The sequence below is a fragment of the Scyliorhinus torazame genome, chromosome 23 (genome assembly GCF_047496885.1).
Source record: "Scyliorhinus torazame isolate Kashiwa2021f chromosome 23, sScyTor2.1, whole genome shotgun sequence".
NCBI classification, from domain to species: domain Eukaryota; kingdom Metazoa; phylum Chordata; class Chondrichthyes; order Carcharhiniformes; family Scyliorhinidae; genus Scyliorhinus; species Scyliorhinus torazame.
The window spans coordinates 82414334-82438476 of record NC_092729.1 but is presented as its reverse complement, the minus strand read 5'-3'; the positions used below and the strand labels follow the sequence as shown (position 1 = coordinate 82438476).

The 24143-nt window shown below is 53.5% G+C and overlaps 2 protein-coding genes across 5 annotated transcripts in view; one reads left to right on the top strand and one right to left on the bottom strand.

The window, feature by feature from the left end:
• Window positions 1–15243, top strand: part of LOC140399632 (uncharacterized) — a 71599-nt gene extending 56356 nt beyond the window's left edge. Inside the window, exon 2 of the mRNA XM_072489169.1 lies at window positions 11013–15243. Within this exon, the coding sequence (XP_072345270.1) occupies window positions 11034–13934 (2901 nt within the window). The 5' untranslated portion in view covers window positions 11013–11033 and the 3' untranslated portion in view covers window positions 13935–15243. The remainder of the gene's footprint in view (window positions 1–11012) is intronic.
• A 2705-nt stretch (window positions 15244–17948) lies between these two features.
• The window catches only part of LOC140399634 (alpha-1B-glycoprotein-like), a 149254-nt gene continuing 143059 nt past the window's right edge, over window positions 17949–24143 (bottom strand). For 3 of the 4 annotated variants that reach the window (XM_072489171.1, XM_072489173.1, XM_072489174.1), the window contains 2 exons: window positions 23641–23940; window positions 21101–21239 (listed from right to left, as the gene is read on the bottom strand). In XM_072489171.1, the coding sequence (XP_072345272.1) occupies window positions 21238–21239; window positions 23641–23940 (302 nt within the window). In that variant the 3' untranslated portion in view covers window positions 21101–21237. Of the gene's footprint in view, window positions 21240–23640; window positions 23941–24143 lie in introns of all 4 variants that reach the window. The other variant, XM_072489175.1, reaches the window with a different exon arrangement.

Here is a 24143-nt window from a genome sequence, read left to right as displayed (position 1 = left end):
GGGGGGTCTCCGGGAGTGTGTTAATATTTACAGGGGGGGTCTCCGGGAGAGTGTTAATATTTACAGGGGGGTCTCCGGGAGAGTGTTAATATTTACAGGGGGTCTCCGGGAGAGTGTTAATATTTACAGGGGGGTCTCCGGGAGAGTGTTAATATTTACAGGGGGGTCTCCGGGAGGATGTTAATATTTACAGGGGGGTCTCCGGGAGTGTGTTAATATTTACAGGGAGACTCCGGGAGAGTGTTAATATTTACAGGGAGGTCTCCGGGAGAGTGTTAATATTTACAGGGAGGTCTCCGGGAGGGTGTTAATATTTACAGGGGGGTCTCCGGGAGAGTGTTAATATTTACAGGGGGGTCTCCGGGAGAGCGTTAATATTTACAGGGGGGTCTCCGGGAGAGTGTTAATATTTACAGGGAGACTCCGGGAGAGTGTTAATATTTACAGGGGGGTCTCCGGGAGAGTGTTAATATTTACAGGGGGGTCTCCGGGTGAGTGTTAATATTTACAGGGGGTCTCCGGGAGAGTGTTAATATTTACAGGGGGGTCTCCGGGAGAGTGTTAATATTTACAGGGGGGTCTCCGGGAGAGTGTTAATATTTACAGGGGGGTCTCCGGGAGAGTGTTAATATTTACAGGGGGGTCTCCGGAAGAGTGTTAATATTTACAGGGGGCTCTCCGGGAGAGTGTTAATATTTACAGGGGGGTCTCCGGGAGAGTGTTAATATTTACAGGGGGGTCTCCGTGAGAGTGTTAATATTTACAGGGGGGTCTCCGGGAGAGTGTTAATATTTACAGGGGGGCCTCCGGGAGTGTGTTAATATTTACAGGGGTGTCTCCGGGAGTGTGTTAATATTTACAGGGGGGTCTCCGGGAGAGTGTTAATATTTACAGGGGAGTCTCCGGGAGAGTGTTAACATTTACAGGGGGGTCTCCGGGAGTGTGTTAATATTTACAGGGGGGGTCTCCGGGAGAGTGTTAATATTTACAGGGGGGTCTCCGGGAGAGTGTTAATATTTACAGGGGGTCTCCGGGAGAGTGTTAATATTTACAGGGGGGTCTCCGGGAGAGTGTTAATATTTACAGGGGGGTCTCCGGGAGGATGTTAATATTTACAGGGGGGTCTCCGGGAGTGTGTTAATATTTACAGGGAGACTCCGGGAGAGTGTTAATATTTACAGGGAGGTCTCCGGGAGAGTGTTAATATTTACAGGGAGGTCTCCGGGAGGGTGTTAATATTTACAGGGGGGTCTCCGGGAGAGTGTTAATATTTACAGGGGGGTCTCCGGGAGAGCGTTAATATTTACAGGGGGGTCTCGGGGAGAGTGTTAATATTTACAGGGAGACTCCGGGAGAGTGTTAATATTTACAGGGGGGTCTCCGGGAGAGTGTTAATATTTACAGGGGGGTCTCCGGGAGAGTGTTAATATTTACAGGGGGGTCTCCGGGAGAGTGTTAATATTTACAGGGGGGTCTCCGGGAGAGTGTTAATATTTACAGGGGGGTCTCCGGGAGAGTGTTAATATTTACAGGGGGGTCTCCGAGAGAGTGTTATTATTTACAGGGAGGTCTCCGGGAGGGTGTTAATATTTACAGGGGGGTCTCCGGGAGTGTGTTAATATTTACAGGGGGGTCTCCGGGAGAGTGTTAATATTTACGGGGGGTCTCCGGGAGAATGTTAATATTTACAGGGGGATCTCCGGGAGAGTGTTAATATTTACAGGGAGACTCCGGGAGAGTGTTAATATTTACAGGGGGGTCTCCGGGAGAGTGTTAATATTTACAGGGGGGTCTCCGGGAGTGTGTTAATATTTACAGGGGGGTCTCCGGGAGAGTGTTAATATTTACAGGGGGGGTCTCCGGGAGAGTGTTAATATTTACAGGGGGGTCTCCGGGAGAGTGTTAATATTTACAGGGGGGTGTCCGGGAGAGTGTTAATATTTACAGGGGGGTCTCCGGGAGTGTGTTAATATTTACAGGGGGGTCTCCGGGAGTGTGTTAATATTTACAGGGGGGTCTCCGGGAGAGTGTTAATATTTACAGGGGGGTCTCCGGGAGAGTGTTAATATTTACAGGGGGGTCTCCGGGAGTGTGTTAATATTTACAGGGGGGTCTCCGGGAGTGTGTTAATATTTACAGGGGGGTCTCCGGGAGTGTGTTAATATTTACAGGGGGGTCTCCGGGAGAGTGTTAATATTTACAGGGGGGTCTCCGGGAGTGTGTTAATATTTACAGGGGGGTCTCCGGGTGAGTGTTAATATTTACAGGGGGGTCTCCGGGAGATTGTTAATATTTACAGGGGGGTCTCCGGGAGAGTGTTAATATTTACAGGGGGGTCTCCGGGAGTGTGTTAATATTTACAGGGGGGTCTCCGGGAGTGTGTTAATATTTACAGGGGGGTCTCCGGGAGTGTGTTAATATTTACAGGGGGGTCTCCGGGAGAGTGTTAATATTTACAGGGGGTCTCCGGGAGTGTGTTAATATTTACAGGGGGGTCTCCGGGAGAGTGTTAATATTTACAGGGGGTCTCCGGGAGAGTGTTAATATTTACAGGGGGGTCTCCGGGAGAGTGTTAATATTTACAGGGGGGTCTCCGGGAGAGTGTTAATATTTACAGGGGGGTCTCCGGGAGAGTGTTAATATTTACAGGGGGGTCTCCGGGTGAGTGTTAATATTTACAGGGGGGTCTCCGGGAGAGTGTTAATATTTACAGGGGGGTCTCCGGGAGTGTGTTAATATTTACAGGGGGGTCTCCGGGAGTGTGTTAATATTTACAGGGGGGTCTCCGGGAGTGTGTTAATATTTACAGGGGGGTCTCCGGGAGAGTGTTAATATTTACAGGGGGGTCTCCGGGAGATTGTTAATATTTACAGGGGGGTCTCCGGGAGAGTGTTAATATTTACAGGGGGGTCTCCGGGAGTGTGTTAATATTTACAGGGGGGTCTCCGGGAGTGTGTTAATATTTACAGGGGGGTCTCCGGGAGTGTGTTAATATTTACAGGGGGGTCTCCGGGAGAGTGTTAATATTTACAGGGGGTCTCCGGGAGTGTGTTAATATTTACAGGGGGGTCTCCGGGAGAGTGTTAATATTTACAGGGGGTCTCCGGGAGAGTGTTAATATTTACAGGGGGGTCTCCGGGAGAGTGTTAATATTTACAGGGGGGTCTCCGGGAGAGTGTTAATATTTACAGGGGGGTCTCCGGGAGAGTGTTAATATTTACAGGGGGGTCTCCGGGAGAGTGTTAATATTTACAGGAGGGTCTCCGGGAGAGTGTTAATATTTACAGGGGGGGCTCCGGGAGAGATTTAATATTTACAGGGGGTCTCCGGGAGAGTGTTAATATTTACAGGGAGACTCCGGGAGGGTGTTAATATTTACAGGAGGGTCTCCGGGAGAGTGTTAATATTTACAGGGGGGTCTCCGGGAGAGTGTTAATATTTACAGGGGGGTCTCCGGGAGAGTGTTAATATTTACAGGGGGGTCTCCGGGAGAGTGTTAATATTTACAGGGGGGTCTCCGGGAGAGTGTTAATATTTACAGGGGGGTCTCCGGGAGAGTGTTAATATTTACAGGGGGGGGCTCTCCGGGAGAGTGTTAATATTTACAGGGAGGTCTCCGGGAGTGTGTTAATATTTACAGGGAGGTCTCCGGGAGAGTGTTAATATTTACAGAGGGGACTCCGGGAGAGTGTTAATATTTACAGGGGTGTCTCCGGGAGAGTGTTAATATTTACAGGGGGGTCTCCGGGAGAGTGTTAATATTTACAGGGAGACTCCGGGAGAGTGTTAATATTTACAGGGGGGTCTCCGGGAGAGTGTTAATATTTACAGGGGGGGTCTCCGGGAGAGTGTTAATATTTACAGGAGGGTCTCCGGGAGTGTGTTAATATTTACAGGGGGGTCTCCGGGAGAGTGTTAATATTTACAGGGGGGTCTCCGGGAGAGTGTTAATATTTACAGGGGGGTCTCGGGAGAGTGTTAATATTTACAGGGAGGTCTCCGGGAGAGGGTTAATATTTACAGGGGGGTCTCCGGGAGAGTGTTAATATTTACAGGGGGGTCTCCGGGAGAGTGTTAATATTTACAGGGGGGTCTCCGGGAGAGTGTTAATATTTACAGGGAGGTCTCCGGGAGAGTGTTAATATTTACAGGGGGGTCTTCGGGAGAGTGTTAATATTTACAGGGGGGTCTCCGGGAGAGTGTTAATATTTACAGGGGGGTCTCCGGGAGAGTGTTAATATTTACAGGGGGGTCTCCGGGAGAGTGTTAATATTTACAGGGGGGTCTCCGGGAGAGTGTTAATATTTACAGGGGGGTCTCCGGGAGAGTGTTAATATTTACAGGGGGGTCTCCGGGAGTGTGTTAATATTTACAGGGGGGTCTGCGGGAGTGTGTTAATATTTACTGGGTGGTCTCCGGGTGAGTGTTAATATTTACAGGGGGGTCTCCGGGAGAGGGTTAATATTTACAGGGGGGTCTCCGGGAGAGTGTTAATATTTACAGGGGGGGTCTCCGGGAGAGTGTTAATATTCACAGGGGAGTCTCCGGGAGAGTTAATATTTACAGGGGAGTCTCCGGGAGAGTGTTAATATTTACAGGGGGGTCTCCGGGAGAGTGTTAATATTTACAGGGGTGTCTACGGGAGTGTGTTAATATTTACAGGGGGGTCTGCGGGAGTGTGTTAATATTTACTGGGTGGTCTCCGGGTGAGTGTTAATATTTACAGGGGGGTCTCCGGGAGAGGGTTAATATTTACAGGGGGGTCTCCGGGAGAGTGTTAATATTCACAGGGGAGTCTCCGGGAGTGTGTTAATATTTACAGGGGGGTCTCCGGGAGAGTGTTAATATTCGCAGGGGGGTCTCCGGGAGAGTATTAATATTTACAGGGGGGTCTCCGGGAGAGTGTTAATATTCGCAGGGGGGTCTCCGGGAGAGTGTTAATATTTACAGGGGGGTCTCCGGGAGAGTGTTAATATTTACAGGGGGGTCTCCGGGAGAGTGTTAATATTGACAGGGGGGTCTCCGGGAGAGTGTTAATATTTACAGGGGGGTCTCCGGGAGAGTGTTAATATTTACAGGGGGGTCTCCGGGAGAGTGTTAATATTTACAGGGGGGTCTCCGGGAGAGTGTTAATATTTACAGGGGGGGTCTCCGGGAGTGTGTTAATATTTACACGGGGGTCTCCGGGAGAGTGTTAATATTTACAGGGGGGTCTCCGGGAGAGTGTTAATATTTACAGGGGGGTCTCCGGGAGAGTGTTAATATTTACAGGGGGGTCTCCGGGAGAGTGTTAATATTTACAGGGGGTCTCCGGGAGAGTGTTAATATTTACAGGGGGGTCTCCGGGAGAGTGTTAATATTTACAGGGGGTCTCCGGGAGAGTGTTAATATTTACAGGGGTGTCTCCGGGAGAGTGTTAATATTTACAGGGGGGTCTCCGGGAGAATGTTAATATTTACAGGGGGGTCTCCGGGAGTGTGTTAATATTGACAGGGGGATCTCCGGGAGATTGTTAATATTTACAGGGGGGTCTCCGGGAGTGTGTTAATATTTACAGGGGGGTCTCCGGGAGAGTGTTAATATTTACAGGGGGGTCGCCGGGAGAGTGTTAATATTTACAGGGAGACTCCGGGAGAGTGTTAATATTTACAGAGGGGTCTCCGGGAGAGTGTTAATATTCGCAGGGGGGTCTCCGGGAGAGTGTTAATATTTACAGGGGGGTCTCCGGGAGAGTGTTAATATTTACAGGGGGGTCTCCGGGAGAGTGTTAATATTGACAGGGGGGTCTCCGGGAGAGTGTTAAAATTTACAGGGGGGTCTCCGGGAGAGAGTTAATATTTACAGGGGGGTCTCCGGGAGTGTGTTCATATTGACAGGGGGGTCTCCGGGAGAGTGTTAATATTTACAGGGGGGTCTCCGGGAGAGTGTTAATATTTACAGGGGGGTCTCCGGGAGAGTGTTAATATTGACAGGGGGGTCTCCGGGAGAGTGTTAAAATTTACAGGGGGGTCTCCGGGAGAGAGTTAATATTTACAGGGGGGTCTCCGGGAGTGTGTTCATATTGACAGGGGGGGCTCCGGGAGAGTGTTAATATTTACAGGGGGGTATCCGGGAGAGTGTTAATATTTACAGGGGGGTCTCCGGGAGAGTGTTAATATTTAAAGGGGAGGGTCTCCGAGAGAGTGTTAATATTTACAGGGGGACTCCGGGAGAGTGTTAATATTCACAGGGGAGTCTCCGGGAGAGTGTTAATATTTACAGGGGTGTCTCCGGGAGTGTGTTAATATTTACAGGGGGGTCTCCGGGAGAGGGTTAATTTTTATAGGGGGTTCTCCGGGAGAGGGTTAATATTTACAGGGGGGTCTCCGGGAGAGTGTTAATATTTACAGGGGGGTCTCCGGGAGAGTGTTAATATTTACAGGGGGGTCTCCGGGAGAGTGTTAATATTTACAGGGGGGTCTCCGGGAGAGTGTTAATATTTACAGGGGGGTCTCCGGGAGAGTGTTAATATTTACAGGGGGTCTCCGGGAGAGTGTTAATATTTACAGGGAGACTCCGGGAGAGTGTTAATATTTACAGGAGGGTCTCCGGGAGAGGGTTAATATTTACAGGGGGCTCTCCGGGAGAGTGTTAATATTTACAGGGGGGTCTCCGGGAGAGGGCTAATATTTACAGGGGGCTCTCCGGGAGTATGTTAATATTCACAGGGGGGTCTCTGGGAGAGTGTTAATATTTACAGGTGGGTTCTCTGGGAGAGTGTTAATATTTACAGGGGGGTCTCTGGGAGAGTGTTAATATTTACAGGGGGGTTTCCGGGAGAGTGTTAATATTTAAAGGGGAGGGTCTCCGAGAGAGTGTTAATATTCACAGGGGAGTCTCCGGGAGTGTGATAATATTTACAGGGAGGTCTCCGGGAGAGGGTTAATATTTACAGGGGGGTCTCCGGGAGAATGTTAATATTTACAGGGGGGTCTCCGGGAGAGAGTTCATATTGACAGGGGGTCTCCGGGAGAGTGTTAATATTTACAGGGGGGTCTCTGGGAGAGGGTTAATATTTACAGGGGGGTCTCCGGGAGTGTGTTAATATTTACAGGGGGGTCTCCGGGAGAGTGTTAATATTTACAGGGGGGTCTCTGGGAGAGTGTTAATATTTACAGGGGGGGTCTCCGGGAGAGTGTTAATATTTACAGGGGGGTCTCCGGGAGAGTGTTAATATTCACAGGGGTGTCTGCGGGAGAGTGTTAATATTTACAGGGGGGTCTCCGGGAGAGTGTTAATATTTACAGGGGGGGTCTCCGGGAGAGTGCTAATATTTACAGGGGGGTCTCCGGGAGAGTGTTAATATTTACAGGGCGGTCTCCGGGAGAGTGTTAATATTTACAGGGCGGTCTCCGGGAGAGTGTTAATATTTACAGGGGGGTCTCCGGGAGAGTGTTAATATTTACAGGGGGGTCTCCGGGAGAGTGTTAATATTCACAGGGGTGTCTGCGGGAGAGTGTTAATATTTACAGGGGGGTCTCCGGGAGAGTGTTAATATTTACAGGGGGGTCTCCGGGAGAGTGTTAATATTTACAGGAGGGTCTCCGGGAGAGTGTTAATATTTACAGGGGGGGCTCCGGGAGAGATTTAATATTTACAGGGGGTCTCCGGGAGAGTGTTAATATTTACAGGGGGGTCTCCGGGAGAGTGTTAATATTTACAGGGGGGTCTCCGGGAGAGTGTTAATATTTACAGGGGGTCTCCGGGAGAGTGTTAATATTTACAGGGAGACTCCGGGAGAGTGTTAATATTTACAGGGGGGTCTCCGGGAGAGTGTTAATATTCACAGGGGGGTCTCCGGGAGAGTGTTAATATTTACAGGGGGGTCTCCGGCAGAGTGTTAATATTTACAGGGGGGTCTCCGGGAGAGTGTTAATATTTACAGGGGGGTCTCCGGGAGAGTGTTAATATTTACAGGGGGGTCTCCGGGAGAGTGTTAATATTTACAGGGGGTCTCCGGGAGAGTGTTAATATTTACAGGGAGACTCCGGGAGAGTGTTAATATTTACAGGGGGGTCTCCGGGAGAGTGTTAATATTTACAGGGTGGTCTCCGGGAGAGTGTTAATATTGACAGGGGGGTCTCCGGGAGAGTGTTAATATTTACAGGGGGGTCTCCGGGAGAGTGTTAATATTTACAGGGGGGTCTCCGGGAGAGTGTTAATATTGACAGGGGGGTCTCCGGGAGATTGTTAATATTTACAGGGGGGTCTCCGGGAGTGTGTTAATATTTACAGGGGGGTCTCCGGGAGAGTGTTAATATTTACAGGGGGGTCGCCGGGAGAGTGTTAATATTTACAGGGAGACTCCGGGAGAGTGTTAATATTTACAGAGGGGTCTCCGGGAGAGTGTTAATATTCGCAGGGGGGTCTCCGGGAGAGTGTTAATATTTACAGGGGGGTCTCCGGGAGAGTGTTAATATTTACAGGGGGGTCTCCGGGAGAGTGTTAATATTGACAGGGGGGTCTCCGGGAGAGTGTTAAAATTTACAGGGGGGTCTCCGGGAGAGAGTTAATATTTACAGGGGGGTCTCCGGGAGTGTGTTCATATTGACAGGGGGGTCTCCGGGAGTGTGTTAATATTTACAGGGGGGTCTCCGGGAGAGTGTTAATATTTAAAGGGGAGGGTCTCCGAGAGAGTGTTAATATTTACAGGGGGACTCCGGGAGAGTGTTAATATTCACAGGGGAGTCTCCGGGAGAGTGTTAATATTTACAGGGGTGTCTCCGGGAGTGTGTTAATATTTACAGGGGGGTCTCCGGGAGAGGGTTAATTTTTATAGGGGGTTCTCCGGGAGAGGGTTAATATTTACAGGGGGGTCTCCGGGAGAGTGTTAATATTTACAGGGGGGTCTCCGGGAGAGTGTTAATATTTACAGGGGGGTCTCCGGGAGAGTGTTAATATTTACAGGGGGGTCTCCGGGAGAGTGTTAATATTTACAGGGGGGTCTCCGGGAGAGTGTTAATATTTACAGGGGGTCTCCGGGAGAGTGTTAATATTTACAGGGAGACTCCGGGAGAGTGTTAATATTTACAGGAGGGTTTCCGGGAGAGGGTTAATATTTACAGGGGGCTCTCCGGGAGAGTGTTAATATTTACAGGGGGGTCTCCGGGAGAGGGTTAATATTTACAGGGGGCTCTCCGGGAGTATGTTAATATTCACAGGGGGGTCTCTGGGAGAGTGTTAATATTTACAGGTGGGTTCTCTGGGAGAGTGTTAATATTTACAGGGGGGTCTCTGGGAGAGTGTTAATATTGACAGGGGCGTCTGCGGGAGTGTGTGAATATTTACAGGGGGGTTTCCGGGAGAGTGTTAATATTTAAAGGGGAGGGTCTCCGAGAGAGTGTTAATATTCACAGGGGAGTCTCCGGGAGTGTGATAATATTTACAGGGAGGTCTCCGGGAGAGGGTTAATATTTACAGGGGGGTCTCCGGGAGAATGTTAATATTTACAGGGGGGTCTCCGGGAGAGAGTTCATATTGACAGGGGGGTCTCCGGGAGAGTGTTAATATTTACAGGGGGGTCTCTGGGAGAGGGTTAATATTTACAGGGGGGTCTCCGGGAGTGTATTAATATTTACAGGGGGGTCTCCGGGAGAGTGTTAATATTTACAGGGGGGTCTCTGGGAGAGTGTTAATATTTACAGGGGGGGTCTCCGGGAGAGTGTTAATATTTACAGGGGGGTCTCCGGGAGAGTGTTAATATTCACAGGGGTGTCTGCGGGAGAGTGTTAATATTTACAGGGGGGGTCTCCGGGAGAGTGTTAATATTTACAGGGGGGGTCTCCGGGAGAGTGCTAATATTTACAGGGGGGTCTCCGGGAGAGTGTTAATATTTACAGGGCGGTCTCCGGGAGAGTGTTAATATTTACAGGGCGGTCTCCGGGAGAGTGTTAATATTTACAGGGGGGTCTCCGGGAGAGTGTTAATATTTACAGGGGGGTCTCCGGGAGAGTGTTAATATTCACAGGGGTGTCTGCGGGAGAGTGTTAATATTTACAGGGGGGTCTCCGGGAGAGTGTTAATATTTACAGGGGGGTCTCCGGGAGAGTGTTAATATTCACAGGGGGGTCTCCGGGAGAGTGTTAATATTTACAGGGGGGTCTCCGGCAGAGTGTTAATATTTACAGGGGGGTCTCCGGGAGAGTGTTAGTATTTACAGGGGGGTCTCCGGGAGAGTGTTAATATTTACAGGGGGATCTCCGGGAGAGGGTTAATATTTACAGGGGGGTCTCCGGGAGAGTGTTAATATTTACAGGGGTGTCTCCGGGAGAGTGTTAATATTTACAGCGGGGTCTGCGGGAGAGTGTTAATATTTACAGGGGGGTCTCCGGGAGAGTGTTAATATTTACAGCGGGGTCTGCGGGAGAGTGTTAATATTTACAGGGGGGTCTCCGGGAGTGTGTTAATATTTACAGGAGGGTCTCCGGGAGAGTGTTAATATTTACAGGGGGGTCTCCGGGAGATGATTAATATTTACAGGGGGGTCTCCGGGAGAGTGTTAATATTTACAGGGGGGTCTCCGGGAGAGTGTTAATATTTACAGGGGGGTCTCCGGGAGAGTGTTAATATTTACAGCGGGGTCTGCGGGAGAGTGTTAATATTTACAGGGGAGTCTCCGGGAGAGTGTTAATATTTACAGCGGGGTCTGCGGGAGAGTGTTAATATTTACTGGGGGCGTCTCCGGGAGAGAGTTAATATTTACAGGGGGGTCTCCGGGAGAGTGTTAATATTTACAGCGGGGTCTGCGGGAGAGTGTTAATATTTACTGGGGAGTCTCCGGGAGAGTGTTAATATTTACAGCGGGGTCTGCGGGAGAGTGTTAATATTTACTGGGGGCGTCTCCGGGAGAGAGTTAATATTTACAGGGGGGTCTCCGGGAGAGTGTTAATATTTACAGGGGGGTCTCCGGGAGATGATTAATATTTACCCTAACCCTAACCCTAACCCTAATTTTGTTTTCTGTTTCAATGCAGTTCCGGTGGCGAAAACCAAAGATGGATCTGGACACCTCGATGCCTGACGGACTACCTGCTACCGAGGCAATGCCCGTCGCTGTGAGCCCCTCTTCGTCTGTGCCTCCCGGCCCCGCCCGCCCTCACCACTGCCACTCGTGCCCCAAGTCTTTCCGCTACCCCTCTCAGCTGACGCTCCACCTGCGGCGTCACCTGCGGGAGAAGGTGTTTGGCTGCCCGGCGTGCGGGGAGCGGTTCGCCTCCCGCCTCGAGCTGTCCCGGCACCGCAGGCGGCACGAGGAGGAGGAGGCGGGTCCCTGGCGCTGCCTGGTGTGCGGCAAGGAGTTTGCCAAGGCCCGCTCGCTCTCCGATCACCGGCGGCTGCACACGGCCGAGCGGCAGTACCCCTGCCAGCTCTGCGGCAAGGCCTTCCTCTACCCGTCCCAGCTCGCCAAGCACCGGCAGGCCCATACCGGCGAGCGACCCTGCAAGTGCCCCGTGTGCGGCAAAGGATTCTCCGTGGCGTCCGTCCTCCAGCGGCACCAGCTCATCCACACGGGCGAGAGGCCGTACCCCTGCCCCGACTGCGGCAAAGCCTTCAGCCAATCGTCCCACCTCAAGACGCACCGGCGCCTCCACACCGGGGAACGCCCCTACCCGTGCAGCCTGTGCGGCAAGGCCTTCCGAGCGGCCTCCACCCTCGCCAAGCACCTGCTGGCCCACTCCCGGCCCGGGCCCCACCGCTGCGGCTCCTGCGGCAAGGAGTTCGCCCGGCTGGACTCCCTGCGGGCCCACGAGCGGGCCCACGCCGGCCCCGCCCGCCCCCTGCAGTGCCGGCTGTGCGAGCGCAGCTTCGCCTACCCGTCGCTGCTGCGGGCCCACGAGCGGTCGCACGGCGGGGGGGAGCCGCGGGCCTACCAGTGCGGGTACTGCCCCCGGGCCTTCCCCTACCCCTCCCAGCTGGCCATGCACCAGCGCACCCACACGGGCGAGCGCCCCTTCTGCTGCGGCCTGTGCGGCAAGGGCTTCACCGTCCCCTCCAAGCTGCGCTCCCACCAGCACGTCCACACGGGCGACAAGCCCTTCAAGTGCTCGGCCTGCGGGAAGGGCTTCACCCAGTCCTCGGCCCTGCTCCGCCACCAGCACACCCACACGGGCGAGAGGCTGTACCGTTGCGGCGAGTGCGGGCGCTCCTTCAGCCAATCCTCCCACCTCAAGGCCCACCAGAGGACGCACGGCGGGGGGGGCTCGCCCGGGCGGGCCTCCCAGCCCCCCGCCGAGGGCGGCCCCTTCATCTGCACGGCCTGCGGCAAAGGCTTCAGCCGCTTCCGCTCGGTGGCGGCCCACCGCTGCCGGGAGGGGCCACAGCCGTCCCTCCACCAGTGCGGGTACTGCCCCCGAGCGTTCCGCTACCCCTCCCAGCTCACCCTGCACCAGCGGGTCCACACGGGCGAGAGGCCCTTCTCCTGCCGCCTGTGCCGGAAGGCCTTCGCCGTGCCCTCCAAGCTGCGGGCGCACCAGCTCACCCACACCGGGGAGAGGCCCTTCCGCTGCTCGGCCTGCGGGAAGGGCTTCACCCAGTCCTCGGCCCTCCTCCGCCACCAGCACACCCACACCAGCGAGAGGCGGGCGCACCGCTGCGGGGGCTGCGGCCGGGCTTTCCGCTGGCCCGCCCACCTGCGGGCCCACCAGCAGCAGGCCCCGGCGGGCAGCCCCTGCGCCCGGGCCCAGGCCCCCGAGGAGAAGCCCTGCCACTGCCCGCAGTGCCCCAAGCGCTTCCGCTACCCCTCGCAGCTGGCCCTCCACCGGGCCGTGCACACGGGCGAGCGGCCCTTCCCCTGCGGCCTGTGCGGCAAGGCCTTCGCCTCCTCCTCCAAGTTGGGGGCCCACCAGAGGCTGAGGCACGGGCCGGGCCTGGGGCGGCCCCGGAGGCAGGGCGCGGGCCCCGGGGAGGACCGGGCCCCCGAGCAGGCCGAGGCCCACCTCCCCCGCTCCCACCAGTGCCAGTTCTGCCCCAAGGCCTTCCTCTACCCGTCCCGCCTGGCGCTCCACCAGCGCATCCACACAGGCGAGCGGCCCTTCCAGTGCGGCCTGTGCCGCAAAGGCTTCGCCGTGTCCTCGGCCCTCCTCCGCCACCGCCTCATCCACGCCGGCGAGCGCCCCTACGAGTGCGGCGACTGCGGGAAGGCCTTCACCCAGTCCTCCCACCTCAAGACCCACCAGCGCCTCCACACGGCCCCCCCGGCCCCCCCCGGCCTTCCAGTGCGGCCTGTGCAAACGGGCCTTCCGGGCCCAGAGCGGGCTGGACAAGCACCAGGCCTGCCACCGGGAGGAGGCCGGGCAGGGCCGGGGCCGCCGCCGCAGGCTTCAGCCGGGGGAGAAGCCCCACCAGTGCCCCGACTGCCCCCGGGCCTTCCGATACCCGTCCCAGCTGAGGGCGCACGGGCGGGCCCACGCCGGGACGGGGGAGGCCCGCGCCCGGCGCCAGCAGCCGCCCCCCCCGCCCCAGCACCAGTGCCCGCTCTGCGACAAGCTCTTCCGCTACCCGTCGCAGGCCGCCAAGCACCGGCTGGCCCACACGGGCGAGCGGCCCTGCGTCTGCGGCCTGTGCGGCAAGGCCTTCGCCGTCTCCTCGGCCCTGCGGCGCCACCGGCTCACCCACACCGGCGAGAGGCCGTATCGCTGCGGAGAGTGCGGCCGGGCCTTCACGCAGTCCTCCCACCTCAAGACCCACCGGCACCGGGTCCACCACCAGCCCCCCGGGCCCGGGGCCCGGCCCAAGACGGAACCCCCGCCCGAACCGGGGCCTCCCGTCCAGGCCTGGCTCCAGCCCAAGGCGGAGGCCGGCCACCTGGCGCTGGAGCTCAAGAGGGAGCCAGGCCTCGCCCCCGCCGGCGAGCTCCCCCCACCCCAACCCGCCCCCGCCCTCCCGGAGGCAGCTGACAGACCCCTCCCCACCGCCCCGTCACCCACCCGCCTGGCCTGAACCGGAGTGGAGAGGGCCTCTCTCAGTATCGCTCCCGGGCATCAGTGCCCCCCCCCCCCCCCCACCACCCACTCCACCGAGCACGTGGCTCACGGTTCCTCAGCGGCAGCTGCAACGCTGCCCCCATGTCGCGTTTCCACTTCCGCTCCCCGAGGCAGGCGTGGGGCAGGCCGCACGGGCCTGGGGTTGGCTCACGGAAGCGCGGCGAGCGAGTTCGATGGCGGGAGACCCCCCCCCGCCCCGGGAATCCCGATCCAGGTCACCCGCCCCGTGTGGAGATGGACTACGGAGTCCCCTGGGAACGCAGGCAGTGACCTGCCTCCCACTCTCCCCCGCCAACGCCAAGCACGGTGTTGTCTGTTAACAGTTTTGGGGGGGTTGCGGATATGAGAGGCTGACAGACTGGGCCCCCCCCCCCTCCCCTCCCCTCCCCTCCGCTCCCCTCCCCTCCCATGGAGACAGCGGCAGAGAGAGAGAGGCGGAGAGAGAGAGAGAGACACTGGACATCCTTCCACCATGGACTGTGTTGGAGACGGACTGCGGAGCGATGGGGACAGCGGCAGAGAGAGAGAGAAGGAGAGAGAGCGGCGGAGAGAGAGAGGTGGAGAGAGAGAGAGACACTGGACGTCCTTCCACCATGGACTGTGTTGGAGACGGACGGCGGAGCGATGGGGACAGCGGCGGAGAGAGAGAGGAGGAGAGAGAGAGGCGGAGAGAGAGAGAGACACTGGACGAGCTTCCACCCTGGACTGTGTTGGAGACGGACTGCGGAGCGATGGGGACAGCGGCGGAGAGAGAGAAGGAGAGAGAGCGGCGGAGAGGGAGAGAAGGAGAGAGAGAGCGGCGGAGAGAGAGAGACACTGGACGTCCTTCCACCATGGACTGTGTTGGAGACGGACTGCGGAGCGATGGGGACAGCGGCGGAGAGAGAGAGAGAGGCGGAGAGAGAGAGCGGCGGAGAGAGCGGCGGAGAGAGAGAGAAGGAGAGAGAGCGGCGGAGAGGGAGAGAGAGAGAGAGGCGGAGAGAGAGAGCGACACTGGACGCCCTTCCACCCTGGACTGTGTTGGAGACGGACTGCGGAGCGATGGGGACAGCGGCGGAGAGAGAGAGAAGGAGAGAGAGCGGCGGAGAGGGAGAGAGAGAGAGGCGGAGAGAGAGAGCGACACTGGACGCCCTTCCACCCTGGACTGTGTTGGAGACGGACGGCGGAGCGATGGGGACAGCGGCGGAGAGAGAGAAGGAGAGAGAGCGGCGGAGAGAGAGAGGAGGAGAGAGAGCGGCGGAGAGAGAGAGGCGGAGAGAGAGAGAAGGAGAGAGAGAGGTGGAGAGAGAGAGAGACACTGGACGTCCTTCCACCATTGGACTGTGTTGGAGACGGACTGCGGAGCGATGGGGACAGCGGCGGAGAGAGCGGCGGAGAGAGAGCGGCGGAGAGAGAGAGGCGGAGAGAGAGAGACACTGGACGTCCTTCCACCCTGGACTGTGTTGGAGACGGACTGCGGACACAGAGAGAGGGAGAGAGAGAGGCGGAGAGACTACACGAGTGACAGCACCAACCTCAGTACTTCATGGACTCTGTGCTACCAATGCAAGTTCCCCTTACGCCAACTGTGTCGGGCCTTGAATCCTGTGTCAGGCCCGAAGATCGATCAGACGTCATGAAACTGTGTAACTTGTACTTTCCCTCCCGCTGTCTCTCCCTCTCTCTCTCTCTCTCCCGCTGTCACGCTTCCCCCTCTCTCTCTCTCTGTCTCTCTCGCTGTCTCTCTCTCTCTGTCTCTCTCTCTGTCTCTCTCTCTCTGCTTCTCTCTCTGTCTCTCTCTCCCGCTGTCTCTCCCTCTCTGTCTCTCCCGCTGTCACCTTTCCCCGTCTCTCTCTCTCTCTGCTTCTCTCTCTGTCTGTCTCTCTGTCTCTCGCTCTCTCTGTCCCTCTCTCTGTCTCTCTCTCTGCTTCTCTCTCTGTCTCTCTCTCCCGCTGTCTCTCCCTCTCTGTCTCTCCCGCTGTCACCTTTCCCCCTCTCTCTCTCTCTCTGACTCTCTCTCTCTGTCTCTCTCGCTGTCTCTCTCTCTCTGTCTCTCTATCTCTGTCTCTCTCGCTGTCTCTCTCTCTCTGTCTCTCTCTCTGTCTCTCTCTCTCTGCTTCTCTCTCTGTCTCTCTCTCTCTGCTTCTCTCTCTGTCTCTCTCTCTCCCATGTCTCTCCTTCTCTGTCTCTCCCGCTGTCACTCTTCCCCCTCTTCCCCTCTCTGTCTCTCCCGCTGTCACTCTTCCCCCCCTCTCTCTCTCTCTCTCTCTCTCTCTGTGTGTCTCTCCCTGTCTCTCTCTCTCTGTCTCTCTCTCTCTGTCTCTCTCGCTGTCTCTCTCTCTCTGTCTCTCTCTGTCTCTCTCGCTGTCTCTCTCTCTCCCGCTGTCTCTCTCTCTCACTGTCTCTCTCGCTGCCTCTCTCTCCCGCTGTCTCTCTCTCTCTGTCTCTCTCTGCCTCTGTCTCTCTCTCCCCCCTCTTTCTCTCTGCCTCTCTCTCCCGCTGTCTCTCTCTCTCCATCTCTCTCGATATGAATATATATATATATATATATTAGAATAAAACTCCCTACTTTAATCTGTTAGTTCATAATCAATAAAGCATGACGAGAGGTTATAGCTAAAAGTTGTGGATATCCGGAGATTTGAGGGCTGGGGGGCCACAGTAAATCAGTCAGTCTGGGCAAACGGGGTTCGGAGGGGGAACGCTCGCTCGGTGGTTTATCAGATTGTTCGACAGAGTAGAGGCCGCCTATTACCTGTACGAATCCCCGCTTGTCCTGCAGTCAGCGCGATCGATCCAGAGATCGATCCGGATGCAGCGTGAGCAACGAGCGGGGTGCAGCACGGGAGGGGAGGCCGGGGTGGGGGGGGGGGGGGGGGGGGGGGCGGCGTTGTGGGGGTGCATTTGACCCACCGTCTCACGGCTGGCGAGGGGGGTAGACAGCTTTGTAATAATCTTTATTAGTGTCACAAGTAGGCTTACATTAACCCGGCACTGACGTTACTGTGAAAATCCCCTCGTCGCCACATTAATAATAATCTTTATTAGTGTCACAAGTCGGCTCACATTAACCCGGCACTGACGTTACTGTGAAAATCCCCTCGTCGCCACATTAATAATAATCTTTATTAGTGTCACAAGTAGGCTTACATTAACCCGGCACTGACGTTACTGTGAAAATACCCTCGTCGCCACATTAATAATAATCTTTATTAGTGTCACAAGTAGGCTTACATTAACCCGGCACTGACGTTACTGTGAAAATCCCCTCGTCGCCACATTAATAATAATCTTTATTAGTGTCACAAGTAGGCTTACATTAACCCGGCACTGACGTTACTGTGAAAATACCCTCGTCGCCACATTAATAATAATCTTTATTAGTGTCACAAGTCGGCTCACATTAACCCGGCACTGACGTTACTGTGAAAATCCCCTCGTCGCCACATTAATAATAATCTTTATTAGTGTCACAAGTAGGCTTACATTAACCCGGCACTGACGTTACTGTGAAAATACCCTCGTCGCCACATTAATAATAATCTTTATTAGTGTCACAAGTAGGCTTACATTAACCCGGCACTGACGTTACTGTGAAAATCCCCTCGTCGCCACATTAATAATAATCTTTATTAGTGTCACAAGTAGGCTTACATTAACCCGGCACTGACGTTACTGTGAAAATACCCTCGTCGCCACATTAATAATAATCTTTATTAGTGTCACAAGTAGGCTTACATTAACCCGGCACTGACGTTAATGTGAAAATCCCCTCGTCGCCACATTAATAATAATCTTTATTAGTGTCACAAGTAGGCTTACATTAACCCGGCACTGACGTTACTGTGAAAATACCCTCGTCGCCACATTATTAATAATCTTTATTAGTGTCACAAGTCGGCTCACATTAACCCGGCACTGACGTTACTGTGAAAATCCCCTCGTCGCCACATTAATAATAATCTTTATTAGTGTCACAAGTAGGTTTACATTAACCCGGCACTGACGTTACTGTGAAAATCCCCTCGTCGCCACATTAATACTAATCTTTATTAGTGTCACAAGCAGGTTTACATTAACCTGGCACTGACGTTACAGTGAAAATATCCTCGTCGCCACATTGATAATAATCTTTATTAGTGTCACAAGTAGGTTTGCATTAACCTGGCACTGACGTTACAGTGAAAATATCCTCGTCGCCACATTAATAATAATCTTTATTAGTGTCACAAGTAGGCTTACATTAACCCGGCACTGACGTTACTGTGAAAATACCCTCGTCGCCACATTAATAATCTTTATTAGTGTCACAAGTAGGCTCACATTAACCCGGCACTGACGTTACTGTGAAAATATCCTCATCACCACATTAATAATAATCTTTATTAGTGTCACAAGTAGGCTTACATTAACCCGGCACTGACGTTACTGTGAAAATACCCTCGTCGCCACATTAATAATAATCTTTATTAGTGTCACAAGTAGGTTTACATTAACCCGGCACTCACGTTACTGTGAAAATCCCCTCGTCGCCACATTAATAATAATCTTTATTAGTGTCACAAGTAGGTTTACATTAACCCGGCACTGACGTTACTGTGAAAATCCCCTCGTCGCCGCATTAATAATAATCTTTATTAGTGTCACAAGTAGGCTTACATTAACCCGGCACTGACGTTACTGTGAAAATACCCTCGTCGCCACATTGATAATAATCTTTATTAGTGTCACAAGTAGGCTTACACTAACCCGGCACTGACGTTACTGTGAAAATCCCCTCATCGCCAGATTAATAATAATCTTTATTAGTGTCACAAGTAGGCTGACATTAACCCGGCACTGACGTTACTGTGAAAATCCCCTCGTCGCCACATTAATAATAATCTTTATTAGTGTCACAAGTAGGTTTACATTAACCCGGCACTGACGTTACTGTGAAAATACCCTCATCGCCACATTAATAATAATCTTTATTAGTGTCACAAGTAGGCTTACATTAACCCGGCACTGACGTTACTGTGAAAATCCCCTCGTCGCCACATTAATAATAATCTTTATTAGTGTCACAAGTAGGCTCACATTAACCCGGCACTGACGTTACTGTGAAAATCCCCTCGTCGCCAGATTAATAATAATCTTTATTACTGTCACAAGCAGGTTTATATTAACCCGGCACTGACGTTACTGTGAAAATACCCTCGTCGCCACATTAATAATAATCTTTATTAGTGCCACAAGTAGGCTTACATTAACCCGGCACTAATGTTACTGTGAAAATCCCCTCGTCGCCACATTAATAATAATCTTTATTAGTGTCACAAGTAGGCTCACATTAACCCGGCACTGACGTTACTGTGAAAATCCCCTCGTCGCCACATTAATAATAATCTTTATTAGTGTCACAAGTAGGTTTACATTAACCCAGCACTGACGTTACTGTGAAAATCCCCTCGTCGCCACGTTAATAATAATCTTTATTAGTGTCACAAGTAGGCTCACATTAACCCAGCACTGACGTTACTGTGAAAGTCCCCTCGTCGCCACATTAATAATAATCTTTATTAGTGTCACAAGTGGGCTTACATTAACCCAGCACTGACGTTACTGTGAAAATCCCCTCGTCGCCACATTAATAATAATCTTTATTAGTGTCACAAGTAGGTTTACATTAACCCGGCACTGACGTTACTGTGAAAATACCCTCGTCGCCACATTAATAATAATCTTTATTATTGTCACAAGTAGGCTCACATTAACCCGGCACTGACGTTACTGTGAAAATCCCCTCGTCGCCACATTGATAATAATCTTTATTACTGTCACAAGTAGGCTTACATTAACCCGGCACTGACATTACTGTGAAAATACCCTCGTCGCCACATTAATAATAATCTTTATTAGTGTCACAAGTAGGCTTACATTAACCCGGCACTGACGTTACTGTGAAAATACCCTTGTCGCCACATTAATAATAATCTTTATTAGTGTCACAAGCAGGTTTACATTAACCCGGCACTGACGTTACTGTGAAAATACCCTCGTCGCCACATTAATAATAATCTTTATTAGTGTCACAAGCAGGTTTACATTAACCCGGCACTGACGTTACTGTGAAAATACCCTCGTCACCACATTAATAATAATCTTTATTAGTGTCACAAGTAGGCTTACATTAACCCGGCACTGACGTTACTGTGAAAATCCCCTCGTCACCACATTAATAATAATCTTTATTAGTGTCACAAGCAGGTTTACATTAACCCGGCACTGACGTTACTGTGAAAATACCCTCGTCGCCACATTAATAATAATCTTTATTAGTGTCACAAGTAGGCTTACATTAACACGGCACTGACGTTACTGTGAAAATCCCCTCATCGCCACATTCCCTCGCCTGTTCGGGTACACCGAGGGAGAATTCAGAATGTCCGATTCACCCCAACAGCATGTCCTTCGGGGCTTGTGGGAGGAAACCGGAGCGCCCGGAGGAAACCCACGCAGACACGGGGAGAACGTGCAGCCTCCGCACAGACAGCGACCCATGACGGGACTCGGATCCTGGGAGGCGTAACGTCTTCTGGTCAGACTCAAGGAGGGGGCTGAATGGGCCTCCTCCTGATCCTGTGTAACAGGATCGAGGGGCCGAATGGGCCTCCTCCTGTTCCTGTGTAACAGGCTCGAGGGGCTGAATGGGCCTCCTCCTTCTTCTGTGTAACAGACTCGGGCTGAATGGGCCTCATCCTGTTCCTGTGTAACAGGCTCGAGGAGGGGGCTGAATGGGCCTCCTCCTGTTCCTGTGTAACAGGCTCGAGGGGCTGAATGGGGCTCCTCCTGTTCCTGTGTAACAGGCTCGAGGAAGGGGCTGAATGGGCCTCCTGTTCCTGTGTAACAGGCTAGAGGAGGGGGCTGAATGGGCCTCCTCCTGTTCCTGTGTAACAGGCTCGAGGGATTGAATGGACCTCCTCCTGTTCCTGCGCAACAGGCTCGAGGAGGGGGCTGAATGGGCCTCCTACTGTTCCTGTGTAACAGACTCGAGAAGGGGGCTGAATGGGTCTCCTCCCGTTCCTGTGTAACAAGGCTGGATTGAATTACTCCGCCATGTCGGGTGATACATCAGTTCGATCGATAATGGCGCCCTCTCCTCTAGCTCCGGGATAATTAGTGACAGGCAGTCCACGCTGAAGTCCCCAGCCATCGGTCCATGGTCGTTCCTCCGCCCTGGGATCAATGTTGGTTGTTCTGTGGGAAGACGGACATTGTTAATGTGGGCGGGGTGATGTTTCCGATGTAAGGGAGGCAGGCTGGGTGTAACCGATCCACTGACCGCGTTATCCCGGCGAACGTGGCCCCTCCAAGAAGCAGGGTCACCCACCCAACCCCCCCTTAGCATCACAGAATCCCTACGCAGCACACCCAGGTCCCGCCCCCCCCCGCCCGCGCCCGTCACCAAACCCCGCACATCCCTGGACGCCAAGGGACAATTTTAGCGCGGCCGATCCACCCAACCTGCACATCTTTGGACCGTGGGAGGAAACCGGAGCACCCGGAGGAAACCCACGCACACACGGGGGAGGACGTGCAGACTCCGCACACCGACAGTCACCCCCCAAAGCCGGGAATCGGACCAGCGTCCCTGGCGCCGTGAGGCAACAGCGCTAACGGCCGTGCCACCTTCTCGAGGTGCCGCGCCCTGGGGGCACTACGGGGGCGTTTCATGTCTCCCATTAATGGCATTCTGGCGCGATTGAAGCTCCCTTCGCGATTTGTTAATTTGTTTAATTTAGTTTCCAATTATTTCGACCATGAATAATCCGGACAAATGTGAGGTAATGCATTTTGGAAGGTCGAATGCAGGTCGGGAATGTACAGTGAATGTTAGAACCCTCAAGAGTATTGAAAGTCAGAGAGATCTAGGTGTACAGGTCCACAGGTCGCTGAAAGGGGCGACACAGGTGGAGAAGGTACTCAAGAAGGCTGACGGCATGCTTGCCTTCATTGGCCGGGGCGTTGAGTATAAGAATTGGCAAGTCATATTGCAGCTGTATAGAACCTTAGTTAGTCCACACTTGGAGTATAGTGTTCAATTCTGGTCGCCACACTACCAGAAGGATGTGGAGGCTTTAGAGAGGGTGCAGAAGAGATTTACCAGGATGTTGCCTGGTATGGAGGGCATTAGATATGAGGAGAAGTTGAATAAACTCGGTTTGTTCTCACTGGAACGAAGGAGGTTGAGGGGCGACCTGATAGAGGTCTGCAAAATTATGAGGGGCATAGACAGAGTGGATAGTCAGAGGCTTTTCCCCGGGGTAGAGGGGTCAATTACTAGGGGGCATAGGTTTAAGGTGCGAGGGGCAAGGTTTAGAGTAGATGTACGAGGCAAGTTATTTTACACAGAGGGTAGTGGGTGCCTGGAACTCGCTACCGGAGGAGGTGGTGGAAGCAGGGACGATAGTGACATTTAAGGGGCATCTTGACAAATACATGAATAGGATGGGAATAGAGGGATACGGACCCAGGATGTGTAGAAGATTGTAGTTTAGACGGGCAGCATGGTCGGCACGGGCTTGGAGGGCCGAAGGGCCTGTTCCTGTGCTGTACTTTTCTTTGATGTGGAGATGCCGGCGTTGGACTGGGGTGAGCACAGTAAGAAGTCTTACAACACCAGGTTAAAGTCCAACAGGTTTGTTTCGATGTCACTAGCTTTCGGAGCGCTGCTCCTTCCTCAGGTGAATGAAGAGGTTCCAGAAACATATATATATAGACAGATTCAAAGATGCCAAACAATGCTTGGAACGCGACCATTAGCAGGTGATTAAATCTTTACAGATCCAGAGATGGGGTAACCCCAGGTAACGCAACCCTGCCATGGCAATCTCTGCAAGACGCGCCAGATCATCGACATGGGTACCACCATTACACGTGAGAACACCACCCACCAGGTACGCGGTACACACTCGTGCGACCCGGCCAACATTGTCTACCTCATACGCTGCAGGAAAGGATGTCCCGAAGCGCGGTACGTTGGCGAGACCATGCAGACGCTGCGACAACGGACATCGCGCGACAATCGCCGGGCAGGAATGTTCCCTTCCAGTCGGGGAACACTTCAGCAGTCGAGGGCATTCAGCCTCTGATCTCCGGGTAAGCGTTCTCCAAGGCGGCCTCCAGGACCCGCGACAACGCAGAATCGCCGAGCAGAAACTTACAGCCAAGTTCCGCACACGCGAGTGCGGCCTCAACCGGGACCTGGGATTCATGTCGCATTACATTCATCCCCCACCGTCTGGCCTGCGAAATCCTACCAACTGTCCTGGCTTGAGACAATTCACACCTCTTTAACCTGGGGTTACCCCATCTCTGGATCTGTAAAGATTTAATCACCTGCTGACGCTCGCATTCCAAGCATTGTCTGGCGTCTTTGAATCTGTCTATATATATGTTTCTGGAACCTCTTCATTCACCTGAGGAAGGAGCAGCGCTCCGAAAGCCAGTGACATCGAAACAAACCTGTTGGACTTTAACCTGGTGTTGTAAGACTTCGTACTGTACTTTTCTTTGTTCTAGAACAGCACGACCTACTTGAGGCGAGATGGAGCTTGGCAGAGGAATCGAATTTCAGCAAGTTAAAAATTGATCTCACAATTGATTATCTCCAGTCGGTCGCTGCGCTCCGAGACTCTCTCCTGACCTCCGTGCTCGCTGCGATAGGCACACTGGTAGTATCCCGTCCCGCTTCTCAGCAACCCCTCGAGGTCAAACGTGACGGTCGGGCTCCCTGGCCGGGCCTTCCTCGAGAGCACCGGCCGCCCGTCCCCGCTCCGGTACAGGTCGAATTTGCGACCGGTTTCCCGGACTGGGGCTCTGCAGGTGACGCTCCGTCCGCCCTCCGACCCCCCGCCGCGACCTCCGGCCAGAGCGATCGACGGCCTCCGCAGATAGCCTGGAACGAAGCAGGCAGAGGTGAAGAACGGGGTTCAAGGTCTTGAAGAGGTGGACGGGATTGTGAGGGGCGGGGTGGTGGCGCGGGGGGGAGGGCAGGGTGGAGAGGGAGCAGCTAATTCCCCACGGCTGAAGGGTCCTCAGACACGAGGGGGACACAGGTTCGAGGTGAGGGGCGAGAAGTATTTGAGGAACTCTACAGAA